The 26,688-nt window shown below is 35.5% G+C and overlaps 2 protein-coding genes across 4 annotated transcripts in view; one reads left to right on the plus strand and one right to left on the minus strand.

Moving 5' to 3' along the window:
- LOC112520157 overlaps positions 1 to 717 on the plus strand; it is a 4,470-nt gene extending 3,753 nt beyond the window's left edge. Inside the window, exon 8 of the mRNA XM_025128457.1 lies at positions 442 to 717. Within this exon, the coding sequence (XP_024984225.1) occupies positions 442 to 536 (95 nt within the window). The 3' untranslated portion in view covers positions 537 to 717. The remainder of the gene's footprint in view (positions 1 to 441) is intronic.
- A 2,158-nt stretch (positions 718 to 2,875) lies between these two features.
- Positions 2,876 to 25,188, minus strand: LOC112519786 (ubiquitin carboxyl-terminal hydrolase 12-like). Of its 3 annotated transcripts, XM_025128043.1 has the most exons (32): positions 25,009 to 25,188; positions 24,583 to 24,682; positions 24,170 to 24,320; positions 23,925 to 24,082; positions 20,450 to 20,715; positions 20,161 to 20,379; positions 19,978 to 20,086; positions 19,778 to 19,893; positions 14,606 to 14,704; positions 14,214 to 14,323; positions 12,748 to 12,822; positions 11,944 to 12,022; positions 11,689 to 11,835; positions 11,512 to 11,592; positions 11,292 to 11,411; positions 10,573 to 10,695; positions 9,610 to 9,687; positions 9,413 to 9,501; positions 9,027 to 9,135; positions 8,851 to 8,919; positions 8,647 to 8,757; positions 7,437 to 7,492; positions 7,171 to 7,348; positions 6,924 to 7,025; positions 6,725 to 6,796; positions 6,213 to 6,278; positions 5,667 to 5,732; positions 5,338 to 5,424; positions 5,136 to 5,252; positions 4,368 to 4,442; positions 4,200 to 4,286; positions 2,876 to 3,295 (listed from the first exon to the last, which is right to left on the minus strand). In XM_025128043.1, exons 1-32 carry the CDS (start codon positions 25,036 to 25,038, stop codon positions 3,254 to 3,256), a joined length of 3,387 nt encoding a protein of 1,128 aa, XP_024983811.1. In that variant the 5' UTR covers positions 25,039 to 25,188; the 3' UTR covers positions 2,876 to 3,253. The 3 variants fall into 3 exon arrangements, with proteins under 3 accessions (XP_024983811.1, XP_024983810.1, XP_024983812.1); XM_025128042.1 differs by having other exon boundaries at positions 11,689 to 12,022; XM_025128044.1 differs by lacking the exons at positions 23,925 to 24,082; positions 24,170 to 24,320; positions 24,583 to 24,682; positions 25,009 to 25,188 and adding an exon at positions 21,083 to 22,387.
- Positions 25,189 to 26,688: the final 1,500 nt, after the last annotated feature.

The raw sequence follows: 26,688 nt of genomic DNA on the forward strand, positions 1-26,688 counted from the left end.
TGAGCAGTAAGTAGTTCTTAAAGACTTCGTATCGGCACCGTGAGCAGTAAGTAGTTCTTAAAGACTTCGTATTGGCACCGTGAGCAGTAAGTAGTACATAAAGACTTCGTATTGGCACCATGAGCAGTAAGTAGTTCATAATTCATAAAGACTTCGTATTGGCACCGTGAGCAATAAGTAGTTCATAAAGACTTCGTATTGGCACCGCGAGCAGTAAGTAGTTCATAAAGACTTCGTATTGGCACCGCGAGCAGTAAGTAGTTCATAAAGGACTTTGTATTGGCACCATGAGTAGTAAGTAGGTCATAAAGACTTTGTATTGGCACCTTGAGTAGTCATAAAGACTTTGCATTGGGACCATGGATAACAAAAACAAGCCCATCTCTCAGCCATTAACATTAAGAACTTGACCTTCATAAGTTCTGCTGTTTGTGAATGTAGGCCCGAAAACCAGATCATATTTGCTGTTACTCGTGAAGATGAACCGTTTAGTCGTTGAGACGATTGATGGCTTGATTTCGTATAGAGTACTTTAGCCAAATATACAACTTCCCTATTGGTTTTTGTTGGATTAAGTCATGGGGATTTGTTTGATTTCATTCCATTGTAGGAAAATTACAAGTTTGGACAGTTCACCAATCTGTCTTGTTTGATGCTTCTTTTTATTTAACAATATTTGTTGTTGGTGATCGTGAGCTTAAATTAAATTGGGTTTCTTAACAAATTTTTAAGGCATGGTTTTAAATGGAAATTAACAAAATAGCCTTTTCCAGATATCAAATTTATCTTTTAGCTATTTTTCTCTAGAATTTTCAAAAATATCATTGCTTCTACAAGTTGCACCTCCGTGACTTGTGGAGGAGCTAAAAGACAAAAACGATTCATTTTTCACCCACTTACGGAGGTGTCATTTGCAGACCTGGGTGAAAAGTGATTTTTTTTTTCAATTTTCACTCACTTGCAGATGTACCATTTGCATGAAAAGTGATTTTTTTGTTTTAGCTCATCAACAAGTCACAAATGTGTCACTTATGAAGGTAGTGATATTTTGAAAATCTTCGATAAGAAATGGCTAATAGATGAATTTGGTCCTTGAAAATGACTATTTCCTTGATTTTAAATGATTTAAAGATTTTTTTTTATTTAATTTGTTACTTTGAACTTAGAAACATTAAAAATGATCTAAAGAGAAAGTGGTTTATTGTGGTGCAAGAGGGAGGGTTGTTTCAGGTAATACCAAATTCATAAAAATTGGTGTTACAGTAAATCTATTTCAATGGGTAACGCCAAATTTGTTGAATCCAATTGGAGATGAACGATCTCCAAGAATAGAGATAAGAGGAGGAAGAAATTGCATTTTCTTGAAATAAAATGGTAACCATACAAGCATATAAAATAAAGATAACCTTTATGGACCATGATCCGTTAACTACTCTTGAACATTCTTATAATTTCCACCTCAACACTTATAAAAATTACTTGAAACCGGCACTTCATACATGCAAAATAAGACATTATGACATAGGGAAATAAAAAGACAACAATGGCTGCAGTTAAACGACCATGTTCGTATCAAAATCCTACACTGAAATGTAATATTCTTGATATTTTTCTTTTTAACCTTCATTTTGGTGTAAAATTTAATGTAAATGAATAGTGTTACATCAAATATGATGTATTATTGTTCATTACACCAAACTTTTTTTTTTTTGATAACCACGAGTTTTCAGACAAACTTACCCTTTTTTTTCCCTCTATCTTTTGTTAAAATTTGTTTGTGCTTTTTGCGTTATCATCTTATATTTTGAGAATTGAAACATAACATGAGATTCTTTTTGCTAAAACAAATTCTCAAGTATGATTAATTTCTATTTCATGATTATCATTTTTATATTTTAAAAAAATTATATGCCATTGGATTTCTCTTCAACATGACTACATTTTAAGATGTAAGAAGGCGATATAATTATGAGAAGTGAATGAAAGGACCAATCATATGGGATCTTAAAGCAAAACCACATTTGATACAAATGCATGCGACTGGTTAACACGACCAAGGTTGTGTGAAAACTCACACATGCAGCTAGTCAGAACTGCATGTGTATCACATGTGATTTGAAATACTTCACATAAATTATCTTCTCGTTTGAACTCTCCTCTTTAAGATAAACATTCATTTGCAACCCATGACACCCACCCAAGGTCGAATTGCTACTCCTTTGGTCTTGGTCCCAAAACAAGTATCCATAAAAACCACACAAAACCATAAGAGTAGTGTCTGATTGGTTTGAGTTTGGGCTTCATAGGTCAAAAGTGTCTAGAGGTCCCATGTTCGAATCCAAAGAGGAATAAAAATCCCCTTGTGGCTACGGAGGTTCAAATGCGGTGACTCCAGGCTACCTACGAAGCGGGTGATCGCTTTAGGATTAGTCGGCTCGCATAGCGGATTGAATATCCAAGTTAATTAAAAAAAGCACACAATTTTACCTATATTAAACAATAAAATCTCAATAAGTCAAGCTTTTATGCATCATAAATTCATAATTAAGGATAAATTTGAAAATTAGAAGATTTTTACCACTTTAAAACAAAACTTACACTAAAAATATGTACTTGTTTTCATTTTTCAAATAACCTTACGTTTCCGAACCAACCACAAATAGCATGAAGTCACCACAGATAAACCTCCATGACTAAAAAAGCTTTAACACCATCTAGATTCAAACCCCACCAGGATTCAAACCCGGCACACCACAACCCAAGTGGTCAAATAGAAATAAAAGCACTAGTTAAATTTCAAGCACCTGATATAGTAGAGGTGACACAAATTTGCATGCATTACAATCATACAAAGATGGATGTGCCAAAGAGAACATCAACAACCAAATAAACCAAGCAGTAGAAATGTAAGCAACTTTTTTTACACAAAGCAGAATTCCATCAAGTCAAAGTCAAAGTCAAAGTCAAAGCCAACAGTTTTACAAAGGGGTTGAAGAAAAGGCCACCCACCCACCAACCTATAATTCATAAGCCAAAATCTTGTTATGTACTGCACTGCATTAGAGTTAAACCCAAGACAAAACTGCCAAACAACCCACAGGTGAAAAAGTAAAAAATGAATAGCAGCAGCCTACAGTTAATAGATGATGAACAAAACCTTTTAGACTGCCTTCTCCTTCAAATACTTTACATTTGTTTTTGTTTTTGTTTTTGGGTCACCAACCATTACCAACATATGCTATGAGACTCTCTTCTAGTTGTATATTTTAACCGGTTTCTCGTATGTGTGACGGTTCTGCAGGTTTAACAACATGCATTAGTAATAATAGTCAGCAAAACAACTTGTACATCACAGGTGCGTTTGGTATACAGACGGTACAAAACATGGCAGGATAGAACAAAGGAGAAATGACAAAACGGTTGTTTAACATTTGGTAGAAAAGGACTTGATAGGACATGTAAAACGACCAATTTACCACTAATAAGTTGTTTATATATTTTGATTAGTTTATGTAATTTATTAAACTACAATAAAATAAATATTTTTCATAACAAAATATATTATTAAAAAGTTCTTGTCAAAACTATTAAAATGACACCAAAATATGAAATTTATTTATTTTCAATTTTNNNTTTTATACATTTTTTATATGATTTTTCTATTGTTAATATTTAATAAATAATATAAATTAACCAAAATATAGAAAATGTGTAAAAATTATATTTTGAGGATAATAATGTGAAAGTTTAGAGAAGGATAAAATGCAATAATAAAATCTAAAGAATGGATAAAATGTAAAGAGGGAGACGTATTTGATGTTTTAGAAGATAATTAAGTTTATTTTAAGGTTATATTGGTAAAATATAGGTTTGTTCCACCATGTTCTTGTCTGCTCCACATAAAAGATCTGTCATACGTGGAACAGTGATTCCCCTTTTCTAATCAGTATATACGCAAACGGACTGAACTAGACGAATGAGAGTGAGGTACAAGGTTTTAGGGTTTTAATTTGACATGGGTTTTTAGTAATTTACCAATCTTGTCCACCTCCATGATCTTTGCTCTACCTATTTTAGTTGCACAAAAAATGCATTTTTGTCCTACTCAGTCCAATCATGTCATGGTCTAAATGTCGCATGAAATGTGGGGGAAAATGTACAGTGTACCAAACGCAACCTAGAAACCAAAATAAAGTTACCTGGTTAGCTGTGAATGGCCTTTTAGGGCTGGTATCTGGGTGTTCCAATCCAAGGTACTGCTCCCAAGCGCCGTAAACATCTTTCCGCTAAAAATAATGCAATTCAATAGCTCAGTGCAAGTCAATGAAGTAAATAAAATCAATAAGCAAGTATAAACCACGATGAACCTGAAAACGGCTAGACACGATGTCAGAGTCATCAAGATACTCGGGCCGGCCGAGAGATAAAAATGCGAACTTCCACTGATCACCCACAAAAAAATTCGTTTTAATCAACAAAAATATAGAAAAAGCAGCACCACAGCAAGTTGAATATCACCGACTGATGATGAAGAAATTGTCTTTAGGGCCTGTTTGTTAGCAGCTTAATAGGCCTCACAGCTTATTCGGTCAGCTATACATGACTGTTTGGTAGTGGCCTAATGATATAGAAAGTTGCTTATTCAGTAAGCTTCTAGAGGGAGCTTTATGCCGAAAGCCAAAAAATTTCCATACCTGCCCCTCCCAATTAAAAAACACCTTTTACCTATGAAAAACCCCTCCAAACAAAAACCTTCAAAATCCATACAGACATATTAATCCATACAGAACTTAATGGAAAACCAATCAAATATCCCCTTACGGTGCATTTGGTATGCGAACGGAACTGGACTGCACAGGCTGGCAGGTAAAGAACTATAGGAAGGTTTTATGGTTTTCAATTTGACATCGATAGTTTTGTCATTTATCAAACGTATCCCATCTCTCTATTTTTGTTCCACCTATTTCTGTGGGACCAGAAAAAATGCATTTTCCCCACTTAGTCCAGTCTCAGTCTAATTGTCGCACCAAACAATGGCGGTTGGACAACAAGTTTTTGTCCGTCATGTCCTATCCTGTATAGTGAAAATATAACTACCACTTGTTCACTACGCGAGTATCAATTATAAGATGTACCTTAGCAAATTCATCATCAGGAACTTGCAACTTCCTTTGAACACGAACTTTCACATCTTCCAAAGTTTCATCTTCACGAATTACCAGAAAGAAGGGCTCTCCAAAGTTTTGCACTTGCTACAAAACAATTAAAAAAATGGAACTGTTAATAAATTATGCGGTGACATAGTCCAAATAGCTGCTCATCCACACATTTACGTACCATCTGGTTCTGTGCAGTCTCTTTGGTGAAATGGTAAACATGAATCAAGCGATCAAGGGGCCCAAGGTTTTTCTCTTCTTCTGGAATCTGAGGTAAAAAAAACAATTCTTTACATCAAGCAACCTCCAAAAAGTGCATATTTATCCAAAGGGCACAACAAGAGAATCTACAACTGATATGCAGACAATTTTTATACACATGTACTCGACTTAAAAGTGTGACTTGAATACAAGCAATATCGTATCGGTATTAATTTCTAGATAGTTTTACGTGTTAAAACAGCATATATTGTAGGTAAAAGCAAAAGAAAAAATGGTAACAGAACTTACTTCCTCTGCACGTAATGTCCAGTATTGATCATTTATATTCTCAATTTTCTCGGTCAGAGGAAAAATCTGCAAGCAAACAGAAAAAGGAACATATTAAAAAAATACAGAATAGAATGTGACATACAATTCCACATAATTTAAATTGAACACAATTAAAAAAAAAAACATCCCTGTGTGCAGGATTACCACATTCCCCCTGTAAGGGTCTAATGTACAGACTTATGACAAACGCAGAGACTCTTTTCTGATATTTTGACACATGCTTGTGCTAGGGGTTGAACCGCGTCCAAGAACATAGAAACGGAGGAAAACAAAAACATACAAGAAATATAGGTTCATATTGATCAAGCATTACAATTTTTATATGCACATACAAGGAATAATAAAAACAATTTGGAGACGCGCCCAATAACAGGAAACTATTATGTCAACATAGTTGGATAGTAGATTTTATGCCCAACTAAAACCCTAAGGTAATTAACCCTCGGGATCTGTTAGAAATGGTGATAGGAAAAGAACACCAATAAAGTAAAGCCAATGCAATACCTTGTAAATCTTATGGTAGAATACTTCAAGCAGTCTCAGTTCAGCATTTGGATGGGATAATTCCACCTGTTTGAAATAATAATTTAATTACAGGAATATGCTGGATAGCTACAGAAAGGTATTCTTTCATGAAATGATTCCCATAATGAACACAAAGTGTTGCTTTAAAATATGAACCATGACCTTTGCAGTGAAAGAATAGAATTAAGATTTTAATGAAGCCAGAAAAAAGGTCTCTCGCAGTGAAAAAATAAAGTCAAGATTTTAACTAAGAAAAGATGTACACATTTCTCTTGCATCCTTGACAGAAGTTGATGATAGCTATGCACTTAAAAATGTAAAATTAGTATTTGAGTTCATGCAATGCCTCATTTTGGAGTGAGGCCTACCTCACAATGCAGTATTATACACACAATGTGTCAATAACGAGCAATCTAAGATTCCTTTTTATGTTAGGTCGAGTTTTAAGATAACATAAGTGCTATTCCATGTAATTGTTATTGAAAGCATACCTTTGTCTTCAATTCATCGAGAACATCTCCAACAGTACTCTGCTTAGGCAACCTGATATTGTGAACTACAGGCTGCAACAAAATGTACAACAGAATATAAGAACCAACAAATATATCAATAACATATTCAGCAAAATTAAGACACTTTTATCCCCCCTTCAATGAAGAAAAGAAAACTATTGAAGTTTTAGTAACATACCTCTTCCTTTGTAGCATGATGAAAAACAACCTTCAAAGTTTTTAGACCTTGCAACAGTGGCAGAGGGATGTCCAACACTTCATAGTACAGAATATCAGAAATCTGTGAGCAAAAAAAGAGTGAATCAGTTAATAGACTCGCCTCATATTGCTTGCAACTTGTTCAAAATTTCACCAATATCGAACTAGCTATGCAAAAAAGATGACCACATAAAGGATCAATCTAAAGAAACCCGAATTACAAAAACCTGATTGTAGTGAATAAGCATGTCTAGCAGATGATCTGCAACTCGATATTTAATAGGATGGGGCTTGGGTTGTTGAGAATAGCAGTTGTGTGGAGTAAGCCTGATTTTGGATGGATCATCCAGATCAAGCTTCTGGGCTACTCTCTCCACCACGTCATCATATGTATGCAATTTTGACCTGTGAACACATGAAGAGAATTGGTCAACAGTCAACAAACAGCATCAGGCTCATGTACAGCAATCTGGTAATGGAAAAATGAACTCACAGTTCCAGACAGAAATCATCCTCTTTAGGTCTATCCAGAGATCGAAATTGAACTATCTGCGAAGAACAAAATTATATGAAAAAGGCAGGGAGGAAGCTCACTTAATATCATTAGATATTCCAACTGAAATAGGGGACCAACTCATGTACAGAGCATGAGGAAAATTCATCAAGTTACTTCAGCTCCGTATGATATTGCTTACCTATAGTATTGCTAATCTGTAATATATTTGACAAACTTTACCATTTACATTAATTCGCAAATCTTCCAGACGTAGAGCATAATCCTCGGGCAAGAAAAAGTGTTGGTGGCTTGGTGCATTTTCTTTTACTAGTTGGGTATCCGTGCGATGCACGGAAGAGGTAGAATTCTATTGTGAACCGAGAATTGAAAATTAATGCAATTGCTCATTAAAAAGGAACATTTTAAATTTATATTTGAACAAAAATAGAAATTATACCCATCTTTAATCACACTCATATGTATATAAATGGCTAAATATGCTTAAATTGTTCTGCTCATAACTCTTAATGCATGAGTAATTTGTATCTAATGCTTCATATATGTTTTACCCTTGAAATTTGAGTGTTCTACCTAAATCCAAGCCTTTTTGACACCTTTTATAGGCATGGAGTTCACTCCACCTATGTCGTACAAGTTTTCATGTTTTTCATTAATGCATTAGTAATTTTGTACTTATTGCTTCATAGATGCTGTACTCTTGAAATTTAAGAATTTTACCTAAATGCTTTATAAGATAGTATAGATAAGCTATAAAAAGATGTTGCACACAATAAACCCTAAGACCTCAAGATACAAGTGCATGGTCTTTCCTTCATACATTGCTATCACGGGTGGTGAAGTCAAGTACTGTCAGTATTCTACATTGTTAGGACTTCAAATGGGAAGTTTTGGCAAGTCCCACTGACCACTTTGTCTCAAAACTGTTAATATCCCATACCCATACGGCCTTTCCCATATTTCATGAGATCTGATAGAAGTTAAATGGCAATCAACCCTTGGCCAGCACCAAATATGAGCTTTCTCCTAGCCAAAAGCCGGAGCCACAAACATGCTTAATTGAAGCAAACCGAAGAAAATGAGTGTTAACTTTTTGTATTAACACGATGTATGTGACTCGAATACACAAGGTTAACTCTATATCTGTGGATGTAAATAAAAAGAATTTTCTAGGAAAATCAAACCGTACCTGACGATTTTTAACATATTCCAGAAAAGAAGGAACATCAGGATGTCGGTATTTCTCTACATTAAGAGACTGATGGAGTTTCTGGAAGCAAATAATGTCTCCATCTTCAATCTGAAATGAAGCAAAGGAATTTCTTCATATTTAAGTGCCACTTCATGTATAATTCTAAAAAATACCTGTAAGTGAAAATCTTGATACTCATACCTGGCTAGATCTAAATGAAGCATTCTTCTCGAGCCGCTCACACATGACAGATGGATCAAATTTTATTTCCTGATGAATGACAGACGAAAACTCAAAAATCAGTTATGCAAGTGTACAAAATATTGATTCTGCACAAAGCAATTGCAACACCAAGTTGGTAGTATGAGGAAACAGACCTCGTAAAGTTCAATTTCTTCATCAGGATTGAATCCAGCCATTTCATTCAACTTCGGTATAATTTCAACCGGCTTACTGAAACTCTTAACAAAAGACCTACCAACATAGCTGAAAAACAAGAAAAGTTGCAAATACTAAAATAATCCATCATAACATATTGCCAGAAAATATGTTTTCTTATTCTTACGGCACCAATTACTTTTAGAGTTCTAGTTCTACAACAGCATTCCTTGAGTCTTCAAGAGAAAACTATATGTTGGTGCACAGTGATTATTATATTGGTGTTATAGAACATCTTTTCTCCTAAATTATCCAACTTCACGGTGATTATTATTAAAGACACTTCCCAGAAAAGCAGGGATACATCAAGTAATATTTAACCTACCGGAGTTCTTCCTTCTCAGGATCATAAAGCTTGAAGAAAAGAAGTATATCATCTTTGGTTTTGTCAGGTGGGGGAAGAGGATTCAAATCCTGAAACAAAATAAAATTCTAGTAATACCACTGGACTGAAAAAAATGTACAGCTTCTCAAAAATCTAATAGCAACCAGATATTCATGAAGTTGCAAAGACAATATTACCACTCCAATCTCTATCTCCAAGAACAATTTCAGTTCAGCGTTGTGATTTTTATTGGAGACCTCTCTTAATTGTCCTACCTGCAAATCCAAATGATTACTATCATGAACAGTAACACAATTGGTAAATCCTCCTAGAAATGCATTTCAAAGCAGACTCGGAGCTAGAGCAAACGGTTGGCAAAAACACCACTAAACACGAAGTACAATGGAGATGACATATAATGACTATTTCAACCACAGCTATAATAAAGCAGTACCAGGAGAAACAAGACATTGCAGCAAATACTTTTGGAGGGACAATAACAACAAAAATACGAGCTACACCAAACAAGCACAATAGGGCTCCATCTCAGCGTATCCCACCCACAGCCACTAAAAAAATGATCAAAAGACGCACAAAAAAATCACTAGATAGATGGGGGATTTCATAACATTCCCCCGACATTCAGAAATTCTTAGAGAACTTCAGAACTAGAGATGGACAGATGTATTAGCAAGTTAAGTTGATAGCTGAAACAAAATCCTAAAAAGTTCAACAACATTTAGGAATTCTCAGAAAATTCTGGACTAGAGATGGACAGATGTGTTCTAGTTTACTAATCACATTTAAGAATTCTTACACAAGGTTAATTGCATTTCACATAAAAATATTTTATTCTAATTTACTAAACACATTATGGTTGATCCAGTATCTATGGATAAGATAAAAACAAACATCCCGTCACCATTTAACTAAGCACTAGAGTTTTTTTTATCTCATTGTCTAAATCACCACCTCCAACTTCTATCTTGTAGTTAAAATGCAATGTTTACTATATCTAGCCAGGTGTATAGCATAACAATCATCTATTATGTGCATGCAAACCTCCAACCAAAAAAATTACAATTTTATACCAAATATGCTAATCAAAAGCAACAACAAATAGCGCATATAGGGAGCATTATCAAGAAGTGGGAGTATACAGATTGTGTTTCCTCCTGTGGCGTCAAAGGCCGATTGGGACGGTATGTATGGTTCTGCCTCTTTGCCCACATCCAGAAGCGCTGGTATTGAACAGGTATGCCAAATTCTTTGGCCACCTCCTCCTGCAGCCCAAAATAGACCATTAGAATAACTGAAGTTTTGACAACACTTCAATTATAAAATTAGCATCCAACTCAAAAGAATAAAACAGAACCCCAACATAAATTCCTTCTCTTGGGCAATAAAACCTAATAACTTCAAGACTTCAAACAGTTTTAGTCATGTCGTTGCCTAGGCACCAACATTCTAAATATTAGCCATGTGTGGGTTCACTTGTTGGCTTCTTTGTTAGAATACAACTATATATTATATTTATACATAAAGCTAAATTCAACTTCCAAGCTGAGATACAGCTAACCATATGAATAAAATCTGGAAAATTCAATATTTATTACAATAATTTGAAGACGACAATTAGATATACACAGATAAACATGAATCAGCAGATTTAGTTAGCTGCTGTTTTTCTTCATTCTGCTAAAAAGTACACATGCTGATCAACTTTGTTCAAAATTGAATACAGTTAAATTATATATTTAAGGCAACTGCAAGAAATGGACTGCAACTATGTATACAACTAAAATCAGTAATAATTGTATAAAACATAATGCATAAGCAACCAAAATAGAACGCAGACAAGACATCGGTATATAAGTACCTTGAAAATGTTGAATGGCATCTGTTTCTGAATACGAAAACTATGAACTTTGTCATGATCCACAAGATCAAAATAGGTATCTTTCCCTATCTGTTCTAATAGGTCAACTTCACGAGCAACCTAGACATGTTATAATATATTAGTAACGACTTCCCGAAAATGTACAGAAGTGAACCATTCAGGCATTTAATTTGAACTATTTTCTAATAGTATCAACAACCTTTATAATTGTGTAGAGATGAGCCTGTGCTTTGTATCTTCTCTTGTCTTCCTTCTCTTCTTGCTCTTTCTTCAACCTTATCTGGAAAAAAATAAATGCAAGAATCTAACTTTATACTGCAAATGTCAGACTCAGCTGGAACATGCCAAATAAATCTAAAAACATCAGAATGTTTACCCTAAGGTGTTCTGCAATATCTTTCTCGTCCACGTCACATATTATCTTTTCCTTGTCACTCTCACGTATATAGACAAGCATGTATGCATTCGAGTACTTTGTAAATTTAAACGGAGCATTATTGTAGCCAGGATTTGTCTGGGGCAGCTGTTGAGAAAGGCATAAGACAACGAGATGATAAGTATGCTGTTCTTTCCCTAAATACAAAGATAAGTTGTTGGAGGCAGATACACATTGGACAAAGTAACTCGCTACCTCCTCCTCGCCACCATATTGCTCTTCTAATGCCCTCTTCAAATCTTCTTTTGTAACCCTTTCGTCATCGAACTTGAACCTAATTGGAAGCAAAAAAACAAACCACAGGATACACAATTCAACAGAGAGAAAACATAGCTGCATAAACTGTCCAGGGTCAAATACATGAGAAAGGTCTCCAGAACATAAGCATATACCAACTCCATCAAAGCAGTCATGTTAACTATGCTAATTAACCATTCCATCTAAGAAATTTTTCTGGGCCAAAGAACATATTAGTACCGAACCTCATTATTAACTAGGTCGAAATCAGTGCCTGAATTAGATGACAGATGAACTTGGAGAGACTATACCCTAACCCTAGCGTTCAGATAATGAATTGAAACAATGCAATAAACCTCCTCTTTATCAAAATATAGAATTCCTTGATACACATAGGTAGTTAGGTGACTCACAAACACGGATATTTACAGGGGGATTTATTGGCAAGTGCTTTATCATTTGGGGAATTTCTGTGGTATAACTATGAAGAATCAAAAACCTAGGTTGGCCAAACCACCAACAAAACATACCCATATTGTAACCTGGAAGTAAAATATGCACCTCACTCTTTGCTTCTTCCAAATTTTTTATTCATAGTGGGTCAGGTCTGAGTAACCCCAGCCCCCAGCCCCCATACCCCACCCAAGACACAATATACTGGGGTGGTTTGGATTAGTTTACCTTTTTAATTCTATACATCACACTCAACTAAAAAGTAACTACATCCAAACATTGAAAAGGTGATTCATAAATACAGCTTACCATTGATCGGATAGAGTTGGCCTGATAAAGGCATAATAGTGTCCACCATGCACGCCACCACTATGAACCAAAACACTGTAACCAAGAAAGATACGTAAGGCAAGTAAATGCCGAGAAATCTTTATCTCAGGACAAATATAATACATGCACACCAGTAGTGATTAAAACGCTCAAGTTCATGTAACTATAAATAGTTGAACAACTTTTGTCTAAGTAGCTGATATGAGATCAATAGCACTTCCACTTTCTTGCAGACAAGAAGAAAAATATTGGAGGATCTATATTACACACTATCATATTGCAAAAAATTAGAGAAAGTAATGAAAGATGAGATGATGAAACAAGGGCAACCTAACATAAGGTTAGTGACATCAAGGAGGGTGATTATGCATAATTTATACTACAAAGTTATCCCCAGAAAATACAAAATATAAACCCATGAAAAAACACTTATGCGTTGAAAGAGGCTCTTCCACTATTTGCACCACTTATACCCAGGACAATGAATGGAAAAAGTACACTATCAAGAAGCAAAACAAGGACATATGTATACAATAAGTATTGTAGTATCTTCCTAATATTTATTTGACACAACAGAGAGATCATTCAAAAAACTAAATGTCATCAACCAAGATATACTAGTGCCTGAAAGTTCCACCCACGCCTCATTCACTCTGGTAAAAAGCCACTTGGTCCTGAACGTAACAAACAGAGAACTGAAAGATTGAAAGTTGAGAAGATGGGTCTTCTGCACCCTCACCTCCCCCAACACAAAAAAATATACACACGTGATAAAATCTCCCAGAATAAATAAAAAATATATGTTTAATATCAAGTCAGTAAGTTGATAAAACCTCAGAAAAAATGGACAAATGAGCATGAAAAAACAAGCCATAGATAGCAAAACTAATGAGAATCAAAATCAAATGTAAATTAATTAGTAACAATCAGTAATAGGAATCACACAGCAAATCCACTGCAAGAACTACTGTCATTCAAGCTTTGAACATTTTGGGTTCAAAACTAATATATGTCACACAAAATCTGTATGGACGATAGGTGTATCACGGATTCATGGGCAGAGAGTAGAGCAAACACACAAAACAACTATGAAACCCTACTATATGTAGACATTATCCAGGTCTATATACATTAAGTATGACCTAGGAAGTGTAGCCTACCAAGTACAGCCAATACAGCTTAAAGCAATACATTCCTGTATTCGAGTTCAGATGATCAACCATTTTAGTTAGAGCTACATGGAGTTTTATGTAACCTACATTTCCTCTGAAGAGCCAGCATGTTAAAGCTAGTACTACTACATGTTTCACATTATAAACAAGATGATTGATACATACAACAGCAACGTGAATTCCTAAACACAAACAAATCGTCCAAAACACATATAACAGCACATGAAAGCCAATTTGATACCTTTTTGTCCAAAAAAGAAGATAATTTGATACCTGTGAAGGGTGTAAAGGTTGCGAACACTCTTATCTGCATCAGGAGATAGATACTTCCCATCCTCTCTATCAAGATCAAGCTCTAGGGGAAATTCATAACGGTCATTTATCTGCATAATGAATTACAAAAGGTTTAACTATAACCTGTTAAACAACGCATTACACCACAAAAAATAATCCAATATATACCAGATTTTGACACTGCATTTTCCTCCTTTGTTTCTATCAAAATTTTACAAAGAAACMCCCCCCCCCCCCAAACAACACCAATTAACGTCACCCCAAAAGATGAAAATAGCAAGTGCACATTGATGCATATAAACACCAATATTCTAATAGATCATATCAAAAGACTGTGACACTCAGAAAAAGCTGAAAAAAAAGATACTTACTTTTACCATCGTATCCCGCATGAAATCATATTCAAAACGCTTTAGCTGAAGTTGAAGAACTGGAGGAAAATCAATAAACAAAACGCCCTTCCTAGCATCCTAAATAGAAAGGCATAAAAACCAAGCATAAAAAGTTCGTCCAAAAATAGCAATGGACAGATGCTGGATAGGTAACACATAAGCAAGATTGACTGCAAAGAGAAGGAATTTTATCAAAAATCAGGGAGGGCCTCCTTGGATCATAATTACATAAACCGAAAGAATCTCTAGATTCACTCTCAAAATAATAAAGGGGAAGTAACTTCCAAAGGATGCACAAACCAAATAAGATGCACAAAAAATCAAAATCAATACTGCACTAATGAGGACTTCGCGAACACAAGAAAAGATCGATAGATCTTAGATTATCAGCATCTGTTTGTGAGTGTGCATCATATTTTTCACACCCCTAAAACACAAATTAATAATAAGGTCTGGATATGACGTCTAAAGCTTCAATCTGCAACCTCAATCACCGCCTTCTCCATAATCCAATTGTACAGCAGCTAGATGTTTAGGCTTTTAGCTAAACGGATGTCATCTTTACAAGGCTGGAGTTGAGGGATGTCCCAGTACCTAGTTATTCCCGGTTTGGTGTTATTAGTTTTCTTCTCGCATTTCTTCTTTCTGGTCTTATTGTTTACTGACTTTGTTCGTTGTCTTTGTTCCCCCCTTTGCATGCACTCTTTTGCTAGTAAATTTTTCCCTCCAACTTTTGGACAATTTGTGTCTTCAAAAAGAAATCCCCAAGCCAGCAGGGACGGGGGTCTTCACAAAAAAACCCTCTATAACCCTTGGGGTAAAGGAAGGATTAACCCTACTCCAAGTGGGATATACTAGGTATGTTTCTCTTGGTTCTGGTTTGGGTCATCTTTGCAAGGTGCACAGCTTTGTTATAAATGAAATTCTGGCATAATGCTTTTGTGCCCTGGAAAAAGTTATGATACCAAATAACTAGAACAAGAAGTCTGTCTAGTTATTCTCACTAAACTTCACAATAAGCAATCAATTGTCATAGCTTCGGTCTGAAGAACAATAGTTCTACTAAAAGCATAGAAGAAGATTAATGGTTATGAAAAGAGATCTATGAGGAATGAAGGATAAAGAAAATACAAATCGTTATGGATTTCTTTGAAAGGCATGCAAAGAGGTTAATAGCAACCATCTAAGGAGTTAAAAATACATGGAAGTCATCAAATTTGTTCTTGTGGACCATCAACATCATAGACACTGGCTTAAATATTGCAATAGTACTAAAGTGAAAAAGATGAAAACTATACCAAATTGTTTGAGCTCGTAATCATAGACTCATCACTGCCATGTATGCAGCCCTAAGCTAGAACAATGTATTTGCCATTCAGAAATATATTGAATCAAAATTTTGGGATAGGGATTTAAGGATCAACAGACTTATTTGACACATAAAATAATCTGTTCATAATTACATGTACGATTAAAAGAAATGGAAAGGTTACTCCAGAGCATAGGAGGCATATTAATGAAGTCAGGACTATATATGGAATATAAATTCACTTATGGACTATCCTAAACAGATTCAAAATGAATACCCTAGCCGAAATCAATATTGATGCCTGCTCTCTACTCTCTCCATTTTCCAGCAGATACAAGAAGCTGAAAAACTGAACTTATAACTTCAATTCATCCTCTCCTGTTTGCATCCCCCTTTCTTTTAAAGGAACAAATAATGGAACAAGAAACAACCTGTGTGACTCTGTCTATGACAAGCAAGTAAAATAGAAGACAAATTTTAGGAGGAATATCAAGAATTTAGTACTCGCCATATATCATAAGTGCCCCATTGCACAGTGCACCCCCAGGCCAGATATGCTAATTGGGACCAAATTTAGCATAGCGTGCTAGCTGCGGCCTTGCTAGTGCTCAAGGCATTCAAAAGCTAAAAGCACCATCATACCAAAATCCAACCTTTATCATTTGTGGTTGTTCCACAGATTTGATATCAGAAGAAAGGGGGTGTTTGGTTAGAGGTATTAAGCAGTAATTAATGGGATTGAAAATAACTGTGTGGTTTTATATAATATAACGGTCCATTCCCCCCACCAGCCCAAATTTTCATTCCAAGTTAAATTGGGGGAAATGAAAATTCATTCCCATTTTCATTATCTGTCATTTTCATTCCCGTCTAAACCAAAAATCCCTAATTGCTGAAGTTCTAGACTTCCACTGTTCGTTGAAACTTAATGATCACTTCTTTATCCACATAAAATCCAAAACTCCTATCCTCCAAATAAGACAAAGTACAGGTAATTTTAGCATACACCACTAGACGGTAAAATGAGTATGCTTTATTTCGTGATGGTGTCAATGGACCTATAAAGTTCTGGTTTTAGTTCACAATGTACAAGGAAATAGCCAGCCTCTTCAACTACATAGTGTGATCTAGAACATAAGATTTGGTGTTCCGTTATTAATGATTAACAAGCGACTTTTGAAAACCTCCGTTGTATGACACTTAAATCCCCAAAATTGATTATAAAATTGTTAAATTTTGAGATGGAAATCTTGTTATACCCTATACTAGTAGTGGTACAAGTAGTTAATGCATTGGCGTACAAGTAGGTAATGCATGTCTACTAATAAGCCGGTGAGGGACTAATAGGTGATCATTCTGTTTAGTGAACCCTTTAGACGTGAGTCTGTGGAGAGATTCTGGCCTCTCAAAAGCCAGAAACCTAATTGTAACCCTTCGATTTTCCATATCAATCAGTCGATTACATTTGTAATTCCTCCCCATTTCTTTCGGAGTGCGTCAAATGGTATCAGAGCAGGAAATCTTGAGGAGTATGCTGTTTACAACCAAAAATATTGTTGGAAACCTTCGGTTCAATGCAATCATCAATGAGTTCGTTAAAGACGAACTACAGATCGTGAAGAAAGAAAAGATGGAAGATTGTGATGTAGACGAGGATGATAAGGAATTACAGAGAGAAACTACAGGAGAGAGTCATTTGTTCAACAACGACGACAAAGAATCGGCAACAATTCCAGTAGACAACAAACCAGATCGGGAGGAGACGTGTTCGCAACCAAATCCGGATCCAAAAACGTATCTGAATCCGAAGTTGGACCAAAATCAAAACCCAGGGCTGAATCCGAATTTGAACCCAAAATCAAATCCAACCCCGAATCAAGGTCTGAACTGGAATCCAAAATCAAAGTCAAATCCAGAAACTGCTGGTGTTTTCTGGTTAACGACGTCACTCAATTGACCCATGAAGAAGAAGAGCAAGAGGAGAAAAGCGAGGAAGAAAAAAGAATACAAGCGCTTTCCATCTATTATTGGGCCCAAGCCCGTGCCGAACTTAAAAGAGAGCATCATCTCTTCCTCTAAATCTTTCGCTTCGATGACTTTCAGGAGAATCTGGTGGGGAGATGGTCATCGTGAACCACCACCTACGCTGACAACTCCGCCACTACCTCCACCATGACGATCGTTTTCACCACCACCTTCATCGTTCTTACAACCATCACCGTCATTAACCATAAACCAACGGGATATCGTCGAGCCTTTGAATTGGATACCTGGATGGGAATTCATTAAGAAAATAGTGGTGAAATTACAGCTACTGGACGGTAGTGGAGCCACAGAGGTGGGACCAAAAATCGAGGTACACTTGAACCTGGTAAGGTTAATTAATCAAAAATCAATGAAGTTAGTCGGCACTATTGAGGGGGTTACTATGGTAGTGCTCAAAAGTGCCACCCACAATTTCATTTCAAAGCAAGAGGTTTGAGAAGTTTCAATTACCAGTAACTAGTACCAATGAGAATAGCATCACTATGAGAACAAGAAAGACATTGAAAGGAGTGAGCATTTATAAGGGAGTTAAACTGTGTAGACAAAGGGTTGAAGTCATGTATGAACTGTTATCAATTTACCTGGGGAATTCTCATGTGATTACTGGGTTACAATGGCTGGAAACTGACTTGAAGCAGCAGGTGAGGATTCCAATTGTAGGTGAATTGAAGATTATAACCAACATAAGAATGGCGGGAGGATTGTTCAACAAACTTCACCAGCTACTTTGCTTCCTGATATTATTGGATGTGGAGATAATAGAGCTGGAGCGACTTATATGCGATGTTGGGCGGGTCATTGTCGAGCTTCCACTGATTGCCATTGGTCTTCCAATTTTAGAGCCTTATGCAAGATCATACCACAGCCATGAAGCACGACTCCATGCGGGTAAGGAATCACGACCTGCAGTTTGTACTCTTGTTCGGGAACTTCAACTCTTTCCTTTGATGTCAAGAGGGAGTACTCTTTCAAATTGGGAGGATGCACAGGATGTTGCAAAATTTGCCAAAGATGAGGAAGAGGAAGTGGAGATGGGTTGTTTTGGCTTTGATAAGCAAAATGATGGTCATTTCTGGGGTTCGGAAGATGGTTTAAAGCAACAGATTTTGACGACTTATCTGAAATGTTTATTTTCCATTGAAGGATATCGGAGGAATCATATGAAGTGGCTGGACCAATTTTTGTTCTTCTTCTTTCCACCTTGAGGACAAGGTGGATGTTTGGGGGGCGGGTATTATTATACCCTATGCTAGTAGTGGTACAAGCAGTTATTGCATTGGCGTACAAGTAGGTAATGCATATGTCTAGTATAAATAAGCCGTGAGGCACTAATAGGTGGTCATTCTGTTTAGTGAACCCTTTAGACGTGAGTCTGTGAAGAGATTCTGGCCTCTCGAAAGCCAGAAACCTAATTGTAACCCTTCAATTTTCATATCAATCAGTCTATTACATTTGTAATTCCTCCCCATTTCTTTCAGAGTGCATCAAACCGACTGCACAAATGAGTGCAAGATTTTCTTAGTCAGAAGTTCAATATTTTTTCCACTTCTTCAGTCTTCCATATTTCAGTGACATACTACCCTCGCGCAATTCTAGGTTTTGCCACTGGTGCTTACTATGCATTGCTAATCCAAATTAAGGATTTCAGTTGCAAGATCTTATTAAGGACAATGGGATCTTCAATGGCACATGGATTGATTTTGCCAAAACGTAATTACAACAACGGTTGATGGTAAGCCTTAAAATATCAATGGAATTTGTTACATGCAATTTACAAACAAGAATGAACAGCTAACCTGCAAACCATATTCTTCAGCATGATATTTATTGTCACCCTCGAGTCGTTCGACTTCAACGTATTTGTCAAAAGAAGCATAAACATCTTGACAGCCTTTCACATCAAGTTGAAGATCTGAAATTAACATTATGATGCCATTAATCAAAACAGACTCAAAACTATACAAGACTGTTCCAATACTTTCAACATAATTGATACCATAAAATGATTCTTTTCTAGTTGATTTGAAGTCCACGTTGATGCATTCAATGTAATTCATATGGTGTCCTTCAAATAACTTTTGTATTGTACCCTCCACAACTGTTCCCTGAGCAAACAACAATCAGTAAGTCAGAACAAACATGAACAGAAAAGACTTGGACCATCAAACAGAAACCTCACCTTCATTTTGTCTTCAAGTTTTTCACACAAGACCCTGTTAAGTTCTTGAACATCATGTTGCATGAAAGAATCATATGTATCCCATCCAAAAGATTTTGTCAACTCTTTTGTCGCAACACTAGTTTCATTGTATTGAAGCTTATAGAATAAGCTCTGAAGAGCCAGAGGAATACTCCCTGACGGCATGTCATTTTCTGTTGTCGGCATATGATACACAGCCTGATATTAAATTCCAAATGAGATGCTTCCTTTTAAAGACAGAATTCATATGAGCACAGATGACGAATACCTTTCTAAAGTAAGGAATATGGTACAATGTTTGAAGTAGAGAGTTCATATAGCATGTTGCTCCTTGGTTCTTAAGTCCAACATAGCCAGACTCCTTCTTTGAGTCATATGTCCAATAATCAACTACTTTGCGTACAGCAACATCAGCTTCAATAACACATGTGTCATTCACAAGATAACCTTTACTGGGGTCATATAGATCACCAAGAGGCATAAAAGACGTGAACCCCCAATCGCTTTCCCTTCCATGGAATTGGTGCTGTGTGTCTGCAGAATTGGGATGATTATGACTAAAGCAAGGATTAGTAATTATATGGATCTTTGTCTACTAGAATAAAATGAGATCCCCTCCCTTCTATACAAAGCAGCACTCTTCATTCGATTATTCAACTCGACAGAGTTGTTCTTTATACAAAACTTGCAATAAACTCATATAATTTATGCTCTTATAACCTTTTCTTTGAACTGTTCTTATTAAAAAGAGGCCAGCAGAGTTGCCCGTTAGTACAGAGCAAACGGCCAGCCGGTCCATTTCACATTCAAGATCATAAGAGCTATTGATTCCATGGTTAAATGTTTATAGACAAATAAGGATCTATACAATGCATGCCCAAATAAGTCAGATTGGTGTTACATTCTTGATCGCATTAGCTGCCAAAAGTGGTGTCCTGTATTCCAAGATTTATGTGTATCTTCCCTTCAGGAAAAGCATAAACAAGTGAATTTTATTCATGATAAAAAATTACAAAATAATGCATGGCAGTAACTGTCAAGTTGTTCCATATCTAGCCATAATTAATAATCTCTTGTGAAATATCAGAGGCATGGCTAACATCAAAGAGAATTCGAGAACAGTTTTACAAGAATCAGATACTTGCAAAATCTCTCCAAGCACTAACATACTCCAATTAGCTTCAGTTCCTCGACCAACTAGAATTTACACCCATGTAAATAATAATCAATATCCTGCTCAAGTAGAATTAGCAACTAAATTGAAAGCACATGTTGAATCCAAAAACAATAGCTCTGAACTCATATGCCTAAAAATTGCAATTGAATATTAGGTTATAATGGGAAAAACAAAATCTTGTTGGGCTTCAATTCATGGATAAATTTTGAGATTTTTATCTTGGTATATCCGAGTGACACAACTCACAAGATAATACTCACCAAAAACAACTCCGCATAGCACATGCTAGAAGGGATAAATATATGCCTATAATGCATGTGTGCTAAAACAAAGTGAGGTGTTCTACTAACGATCGTACTAGGCTGTTTCAAGAAGATAGATGCTTTATGATAGAAACTTATTGTCGGTCTAAAAGGCTGATGTAGATAATCAAGCTTTTGCTATGAAGAGAGTTTAGAAAACATGGATGACCTCACTTTGAAACATCTATTACAAAGTTACTTCAATGAGACATCGGTACAGAGTTGCCTCAGCTAGAAGAAGCATGGAAAGATTGATGGCAGAGCAAGGGGGAATTGACCCAAAAATTGGATAGGGGTCAAGTCGTTATCACTGAACTTCTCTATATAGTTTCTAACCCTCACATCTCCAAACAATTTAACACTTCCATATTTCGAGTTTGATACCGTAGGTTGAACATGAAGATAAGAGCAATATTGTAATGGACTCATTTCCAGTAACAATATCTTTGTCATTGATACCATTTTTCAATTACAAGTTTGCTTGATTCAACTGCAAGCATTTTAAAATATCATCTTGGCATTCTAACAAAAGTTTAACAGTTAGTCAAAATGAAATTCCTTTAAATATTCAAAAGTTCATTTGATGGCTTGCACTTGAAAGCAACTAAGCTGCATTTACTTTTTTTTGTAGATAGGGGATCCATTAATTGCACAATAGAACATTACATTGTTTTTCTGATAGTGCTTTCTTGTATAGATGGAACTAAGAATTTAAGTGCCCTACCTGTTTTCTATGGAACAACCTATGTGATACATCATTTAGCTTCTCTGATGGTCTACTAAAAAAGACCACATTCTGGGACAAGGGAGTGTCTCTTAGTTTTCATCCTGTGAGAAAGTTTTTTGATAACACACAAGCAATCATTTACCCAACCTACAACAAGCATACAAACAAATTTAGAATACTGCAATATGCAGCAGTTAGTATCTGCATCTAAACAGAAAGTCAACCACCATACTTCCTCTATAACCTTGTGCAGACTAATGGTTTACTTTCAAGTTGTTACACCCTCCATTCCAAAACTAGAGTGTAGTTTGTGAGGAAAATGATTGTTCCAACTTCCAAATAAAGAGTCTCATTTAGTATAAAAGGTGCCGCTTAAGGTTCAAATAATAGGTAAGTTCCTTACCAAAATAACCAAGAGTAAGAGATTGATGGATTAATGACCATGGATATAATAAGCGAAAATAAAAATTAGAAAAACAAGAAAATCATTATATCTCAACAATTTTATCTTCTTTAGCACTCCCTCATCCCAAAAAAAATGCAGCACTTTCTATTTTGGGTTATCCCAGAAAATGCAACATATCTACTCTATGAAGATTCCTTTGCAAACTTACCTATTTCCCATTAACAGTAATTACAATATATTGGTGAGGTGTTTAGGTATTTGATCATCATTCAAATAATTTTTATTAATGTATGAGTAGAGGGATTGAGGGAGTACCATATTCCACAAATAGAAAGATTGAACTCAAACAGCCTCTCTACTCCTTGGGAGGCAATATTTGCGTACAATCTATCCCTATTCCCTACCCAACTTCCGAGTGGGATATAATGGGTACACTGACTTGGTTGGGTTTTAATAGAAAGATTGAACTCAATTTTTTAACAGTACAGGAAAAAGATCCAGGTGACTTCATCAAGAAAGAGAAGGAATCCTATATGCATCAAGAAACACATTATATAAAGTATAACCAGAAAATTTAACATATTCGATAGCTGTTGATCGTAGTTTGCAACTTGTTCCCAAGTCATGTATCTTCAATTTTGTCATTTGACAAAATCTATCAGTTGCCATATTTACAAATATGTATATAACTCCCTGGAATACACAGCTGAGGTTTTTATTCTGTCACTCGACAAAAAGGTACACCATATGCCTTGAAACAGGAACACTGTCTCTCAGTCTGCCATGATAGCCTGACAGGCCGAACAAATTACAAACCCCTATCACTGCATTCGTATAAGAATATGAACACAGAGAATCCAGTGCTGTTCTCCAAAGAAAGCTCATCAAAGTATCTCAAACTTCATTATCACTTCATAGACTTATCTTCATAAAGGTTCAAATTTATAAATCAAATATATAGTGTCGGAACTAAATGCATGAGAAGCATAAATTTTATGATACATTAACACAGATGATCCATAAGTTTTTTAAAAGACAAAATGTGACTACGACTATGAGGTGTCCTGTAACAAAAGTAAGTTTTATCCAAAGCATAAATTCTCAACAACTGAAAACTTAAGCATAACATACCTTTTCTTATTGTGAACTTATTGTGAACCTGATTGACCACAGCCAAACTGAATTGTGCATATCTACTCCAACCATATGGCAAGATAGGGGAATCAGCCACATCAAGATACATGGACAAATGCTCCACATTGTTTCCCTTTGGAAATATAAGCACACGCCTGCCAAAAATAATCATTATGGAAGTAAGAAACAACAAAGAATATCACAGACTTATGGTAACTCAAAAACAGGAGATGGTTGTTTACCATTTATATCCTCCAACCATGAAAACATCAGAATAAAGCTTTTTGCTGTTCTGACGGGAGAAATTCTCAATTGCCCATGTAAACCTAGATGCCTGAGTTTCATCAACTGGTTGATTCTCCGCAGTGCTAACAACTTCTGCTTGTCCCACGACTGATAAATCCAAATTACAAAATGAAAACTCAAAAAGCTAATAATGGACACAGCCACCTGCCCATAACAACAGCACGCACACACACACACTTGACCGTTGCTAATAACTACAAGAAATTATAAAAAAAAACATCTGCACAGAGGGTTCTATGTACGCAAGCAGACATTAACACAGTTTTTCCTTATCACAAGCGAAGATAGTTTATTAAGGAACCTTCACCAGAGTTGATAATCCTTCAAACACACAAAGTGAAGCACAAACCTTCCATAGGACGAGGGCCTTCGACGGGTGGAGTACCATCTAAAGCAATAGGACCTTCCACTAGCTCCGTTTGCAGCACAAGCATATCTTCATCTTCTTGCTGTTTTAAAAGAGATAAAAGTAAAAACACATACATTCAAACAACAAACAATACAAACAAACCAATCAACTACCAAACTCTGATCAAAGTAAAACCCTAATTTATCCCCCCTACAAATAGAAGAACCTCAAATTAACACTTCAAATTGCCAATTAAACTAAATTAACACACTAATCACAAAACCCTAGCACGATCACAAGTCGCAAAACCTTTAAATATAACAGAAACTACATCCGCAAAACAACAACAAGTGACGGGTTCGCATGTATGTATATGACTGCAGCAACTAGAACTTGACACACATACAGACAGAGGTAGATGCGTACATCCAACGGTTGTTGAGTCATCATGGTCATAGTTTCTGACGAGAGGAAAGCCGTCCGATCAGAAGTGACCACCGTTGATACCTAGGGATAGGAAGCGAGTATTGAAGGTGATGAGAGACGGCAATGGTGGCTGATAGGCCCTGAAACTGTGTACAGGAAGGAGCAAGGCGCTCTCGCTTCTTCTCTTCTGAGCATCGAAGAAGGGGTATAGGGTTGTGTTTGAAATTTCTGCAATATACGAGGGCTATTTGTGAAAAATTAGAGAAGGGAGGAATGGTATGAGTAAGACTAATTTTAAATAAGCAATCCCAAACACCCCTAAGGTTGTTTGATTATCTATTAATACTTCCATTAAAAGGCAATCTCCGAATTATTAAGAGATAAATCTTGTTTGGCAAATAAAATGTCTGCCTTTTAATAATTCTAAAAGCTTCTAAATGATTTTGTATCATGAATCTTCCTTAACCATTAAGAATCATAATTTCGTTGTACATAATTACCAAACAATTATATTTCATTTTATACTATATATTATTCTGACTACTTAATCATTCTGACTATTTAATCATTCTGCACCAAACCATTCAACAATGGTCAAACAGCCCCTAACTAATAACCCAGTTGATCAAATTTGGTAAAACTAGGTGTTAAAAATGTAAAATAATAAAAAAGAATATCTTAAAAAATTAATTAATTATAATATATTAATATATAATTAAAACAAATCTCTAATAATATAATATAAAAAATTAATTAAAATAGTCATTTTGATCAATTGAATTTACCTATCAGTCATTTTTTTTACAAAGTTTATCAAAATAATGCTAATTATGCAATTTTAAGTTTGTTTTATGTTTGAAATTTCTACAAAATACAAGGGCTATTTGTGAAAAAGTAAGAGAAGGGAGGAATGGCAAGCCTAGTAGAGCTGGCAAAAATTGACTCAACCTGAATCCAACCCAAAATTAGCAGGTTGGATTGAGATTTTAACTCATTTAATTAGTTAACCCGTCTAACTCATTTATTTAAATCAGTTGGATTGGATTGGATTGAAATTTTGGACCTGTTTTCAACTTATTTAAACTATTATACTATTTTATTCTATTTTTAATTAAATATTATTATTTAACTGTAATATTTATTTTCAACCTATTTCTCTCTCCCATCTGTAAAAATTAAACCCTAATAATCAGTTCATTATGTCCGCCTCTAGCATAACACTCCAACTCTCCATCGATTGAAGAGGTAAGATTGAAACTTTGAACAATTTATTTGCATTTGTGGTTGTGTTTTATTCAAACATTGAACAATTTATTCGTATTTGTCGTAAAATTAATAGTCTAATTCTTTTTATTTTTATTTAAATTTTTTTAATTAAATGAATCAAGTCAGGTTCAACTTATTTATTTAACAGTTTGAGTTGAGAAAATCATAAACATGTCAACTTGCTATCAACTCATTTAGGTAACATGTTGGGTTGGGTTAAAAGTTATTTAAGCAGGTTCGGTTCAATTGAATTGAGATTTTTAACATGTTTAATAAATGGGTTAAACCAAATCCAACCTAACTTGACCCATTGTCACCCCTAATGCGTAGCGTCTAATCAGTTGTACTTGTTTAATGGGATCTTCAAAAACATCTTCAAATAAATTAAGATGGAAAATTCAAATTCATATTAAA

The sequence above is a fragment of the Cynara cardunculus genome (assembly GCF_001531365.2).
Source record: "Cynara cardunculus var. scolymus isolate 2C chromosome LG 10, CcrdV1, whole genome shotgun sequence".
In the NCBI taxonomy this organism is placed as follows: Eukaryota; Viridiplantae; Streptophyta; class Magnoliopsida; order Asterales; family Asteraceae; genus Cynara; species Cynara cardunculus.

Excerpts from the sequence above, each read along its gene's own strand:
- LOC112519786 (XM_025128042.1), bottom strand. The coding sequence starts at position 25,038 with ATGACCATGATGACTCAACAACCGTTGGAT. Across the intron at positions 9,688-10,572 it reads CACAGGAGGAAACACAATCT|GTAGGACAATTAAGAGAGGT; the intron begins GTATACTCCCAC and ends TTGGATTTGCAG. Across the intron at positions 5,425-5,666 it reads GGACATTACGTGCAGAGGAA|ATTCCAGAAGAAGAGAAAAA; the intron begins GTAAGTTCTGTT and ends TTTTTACCTCAG.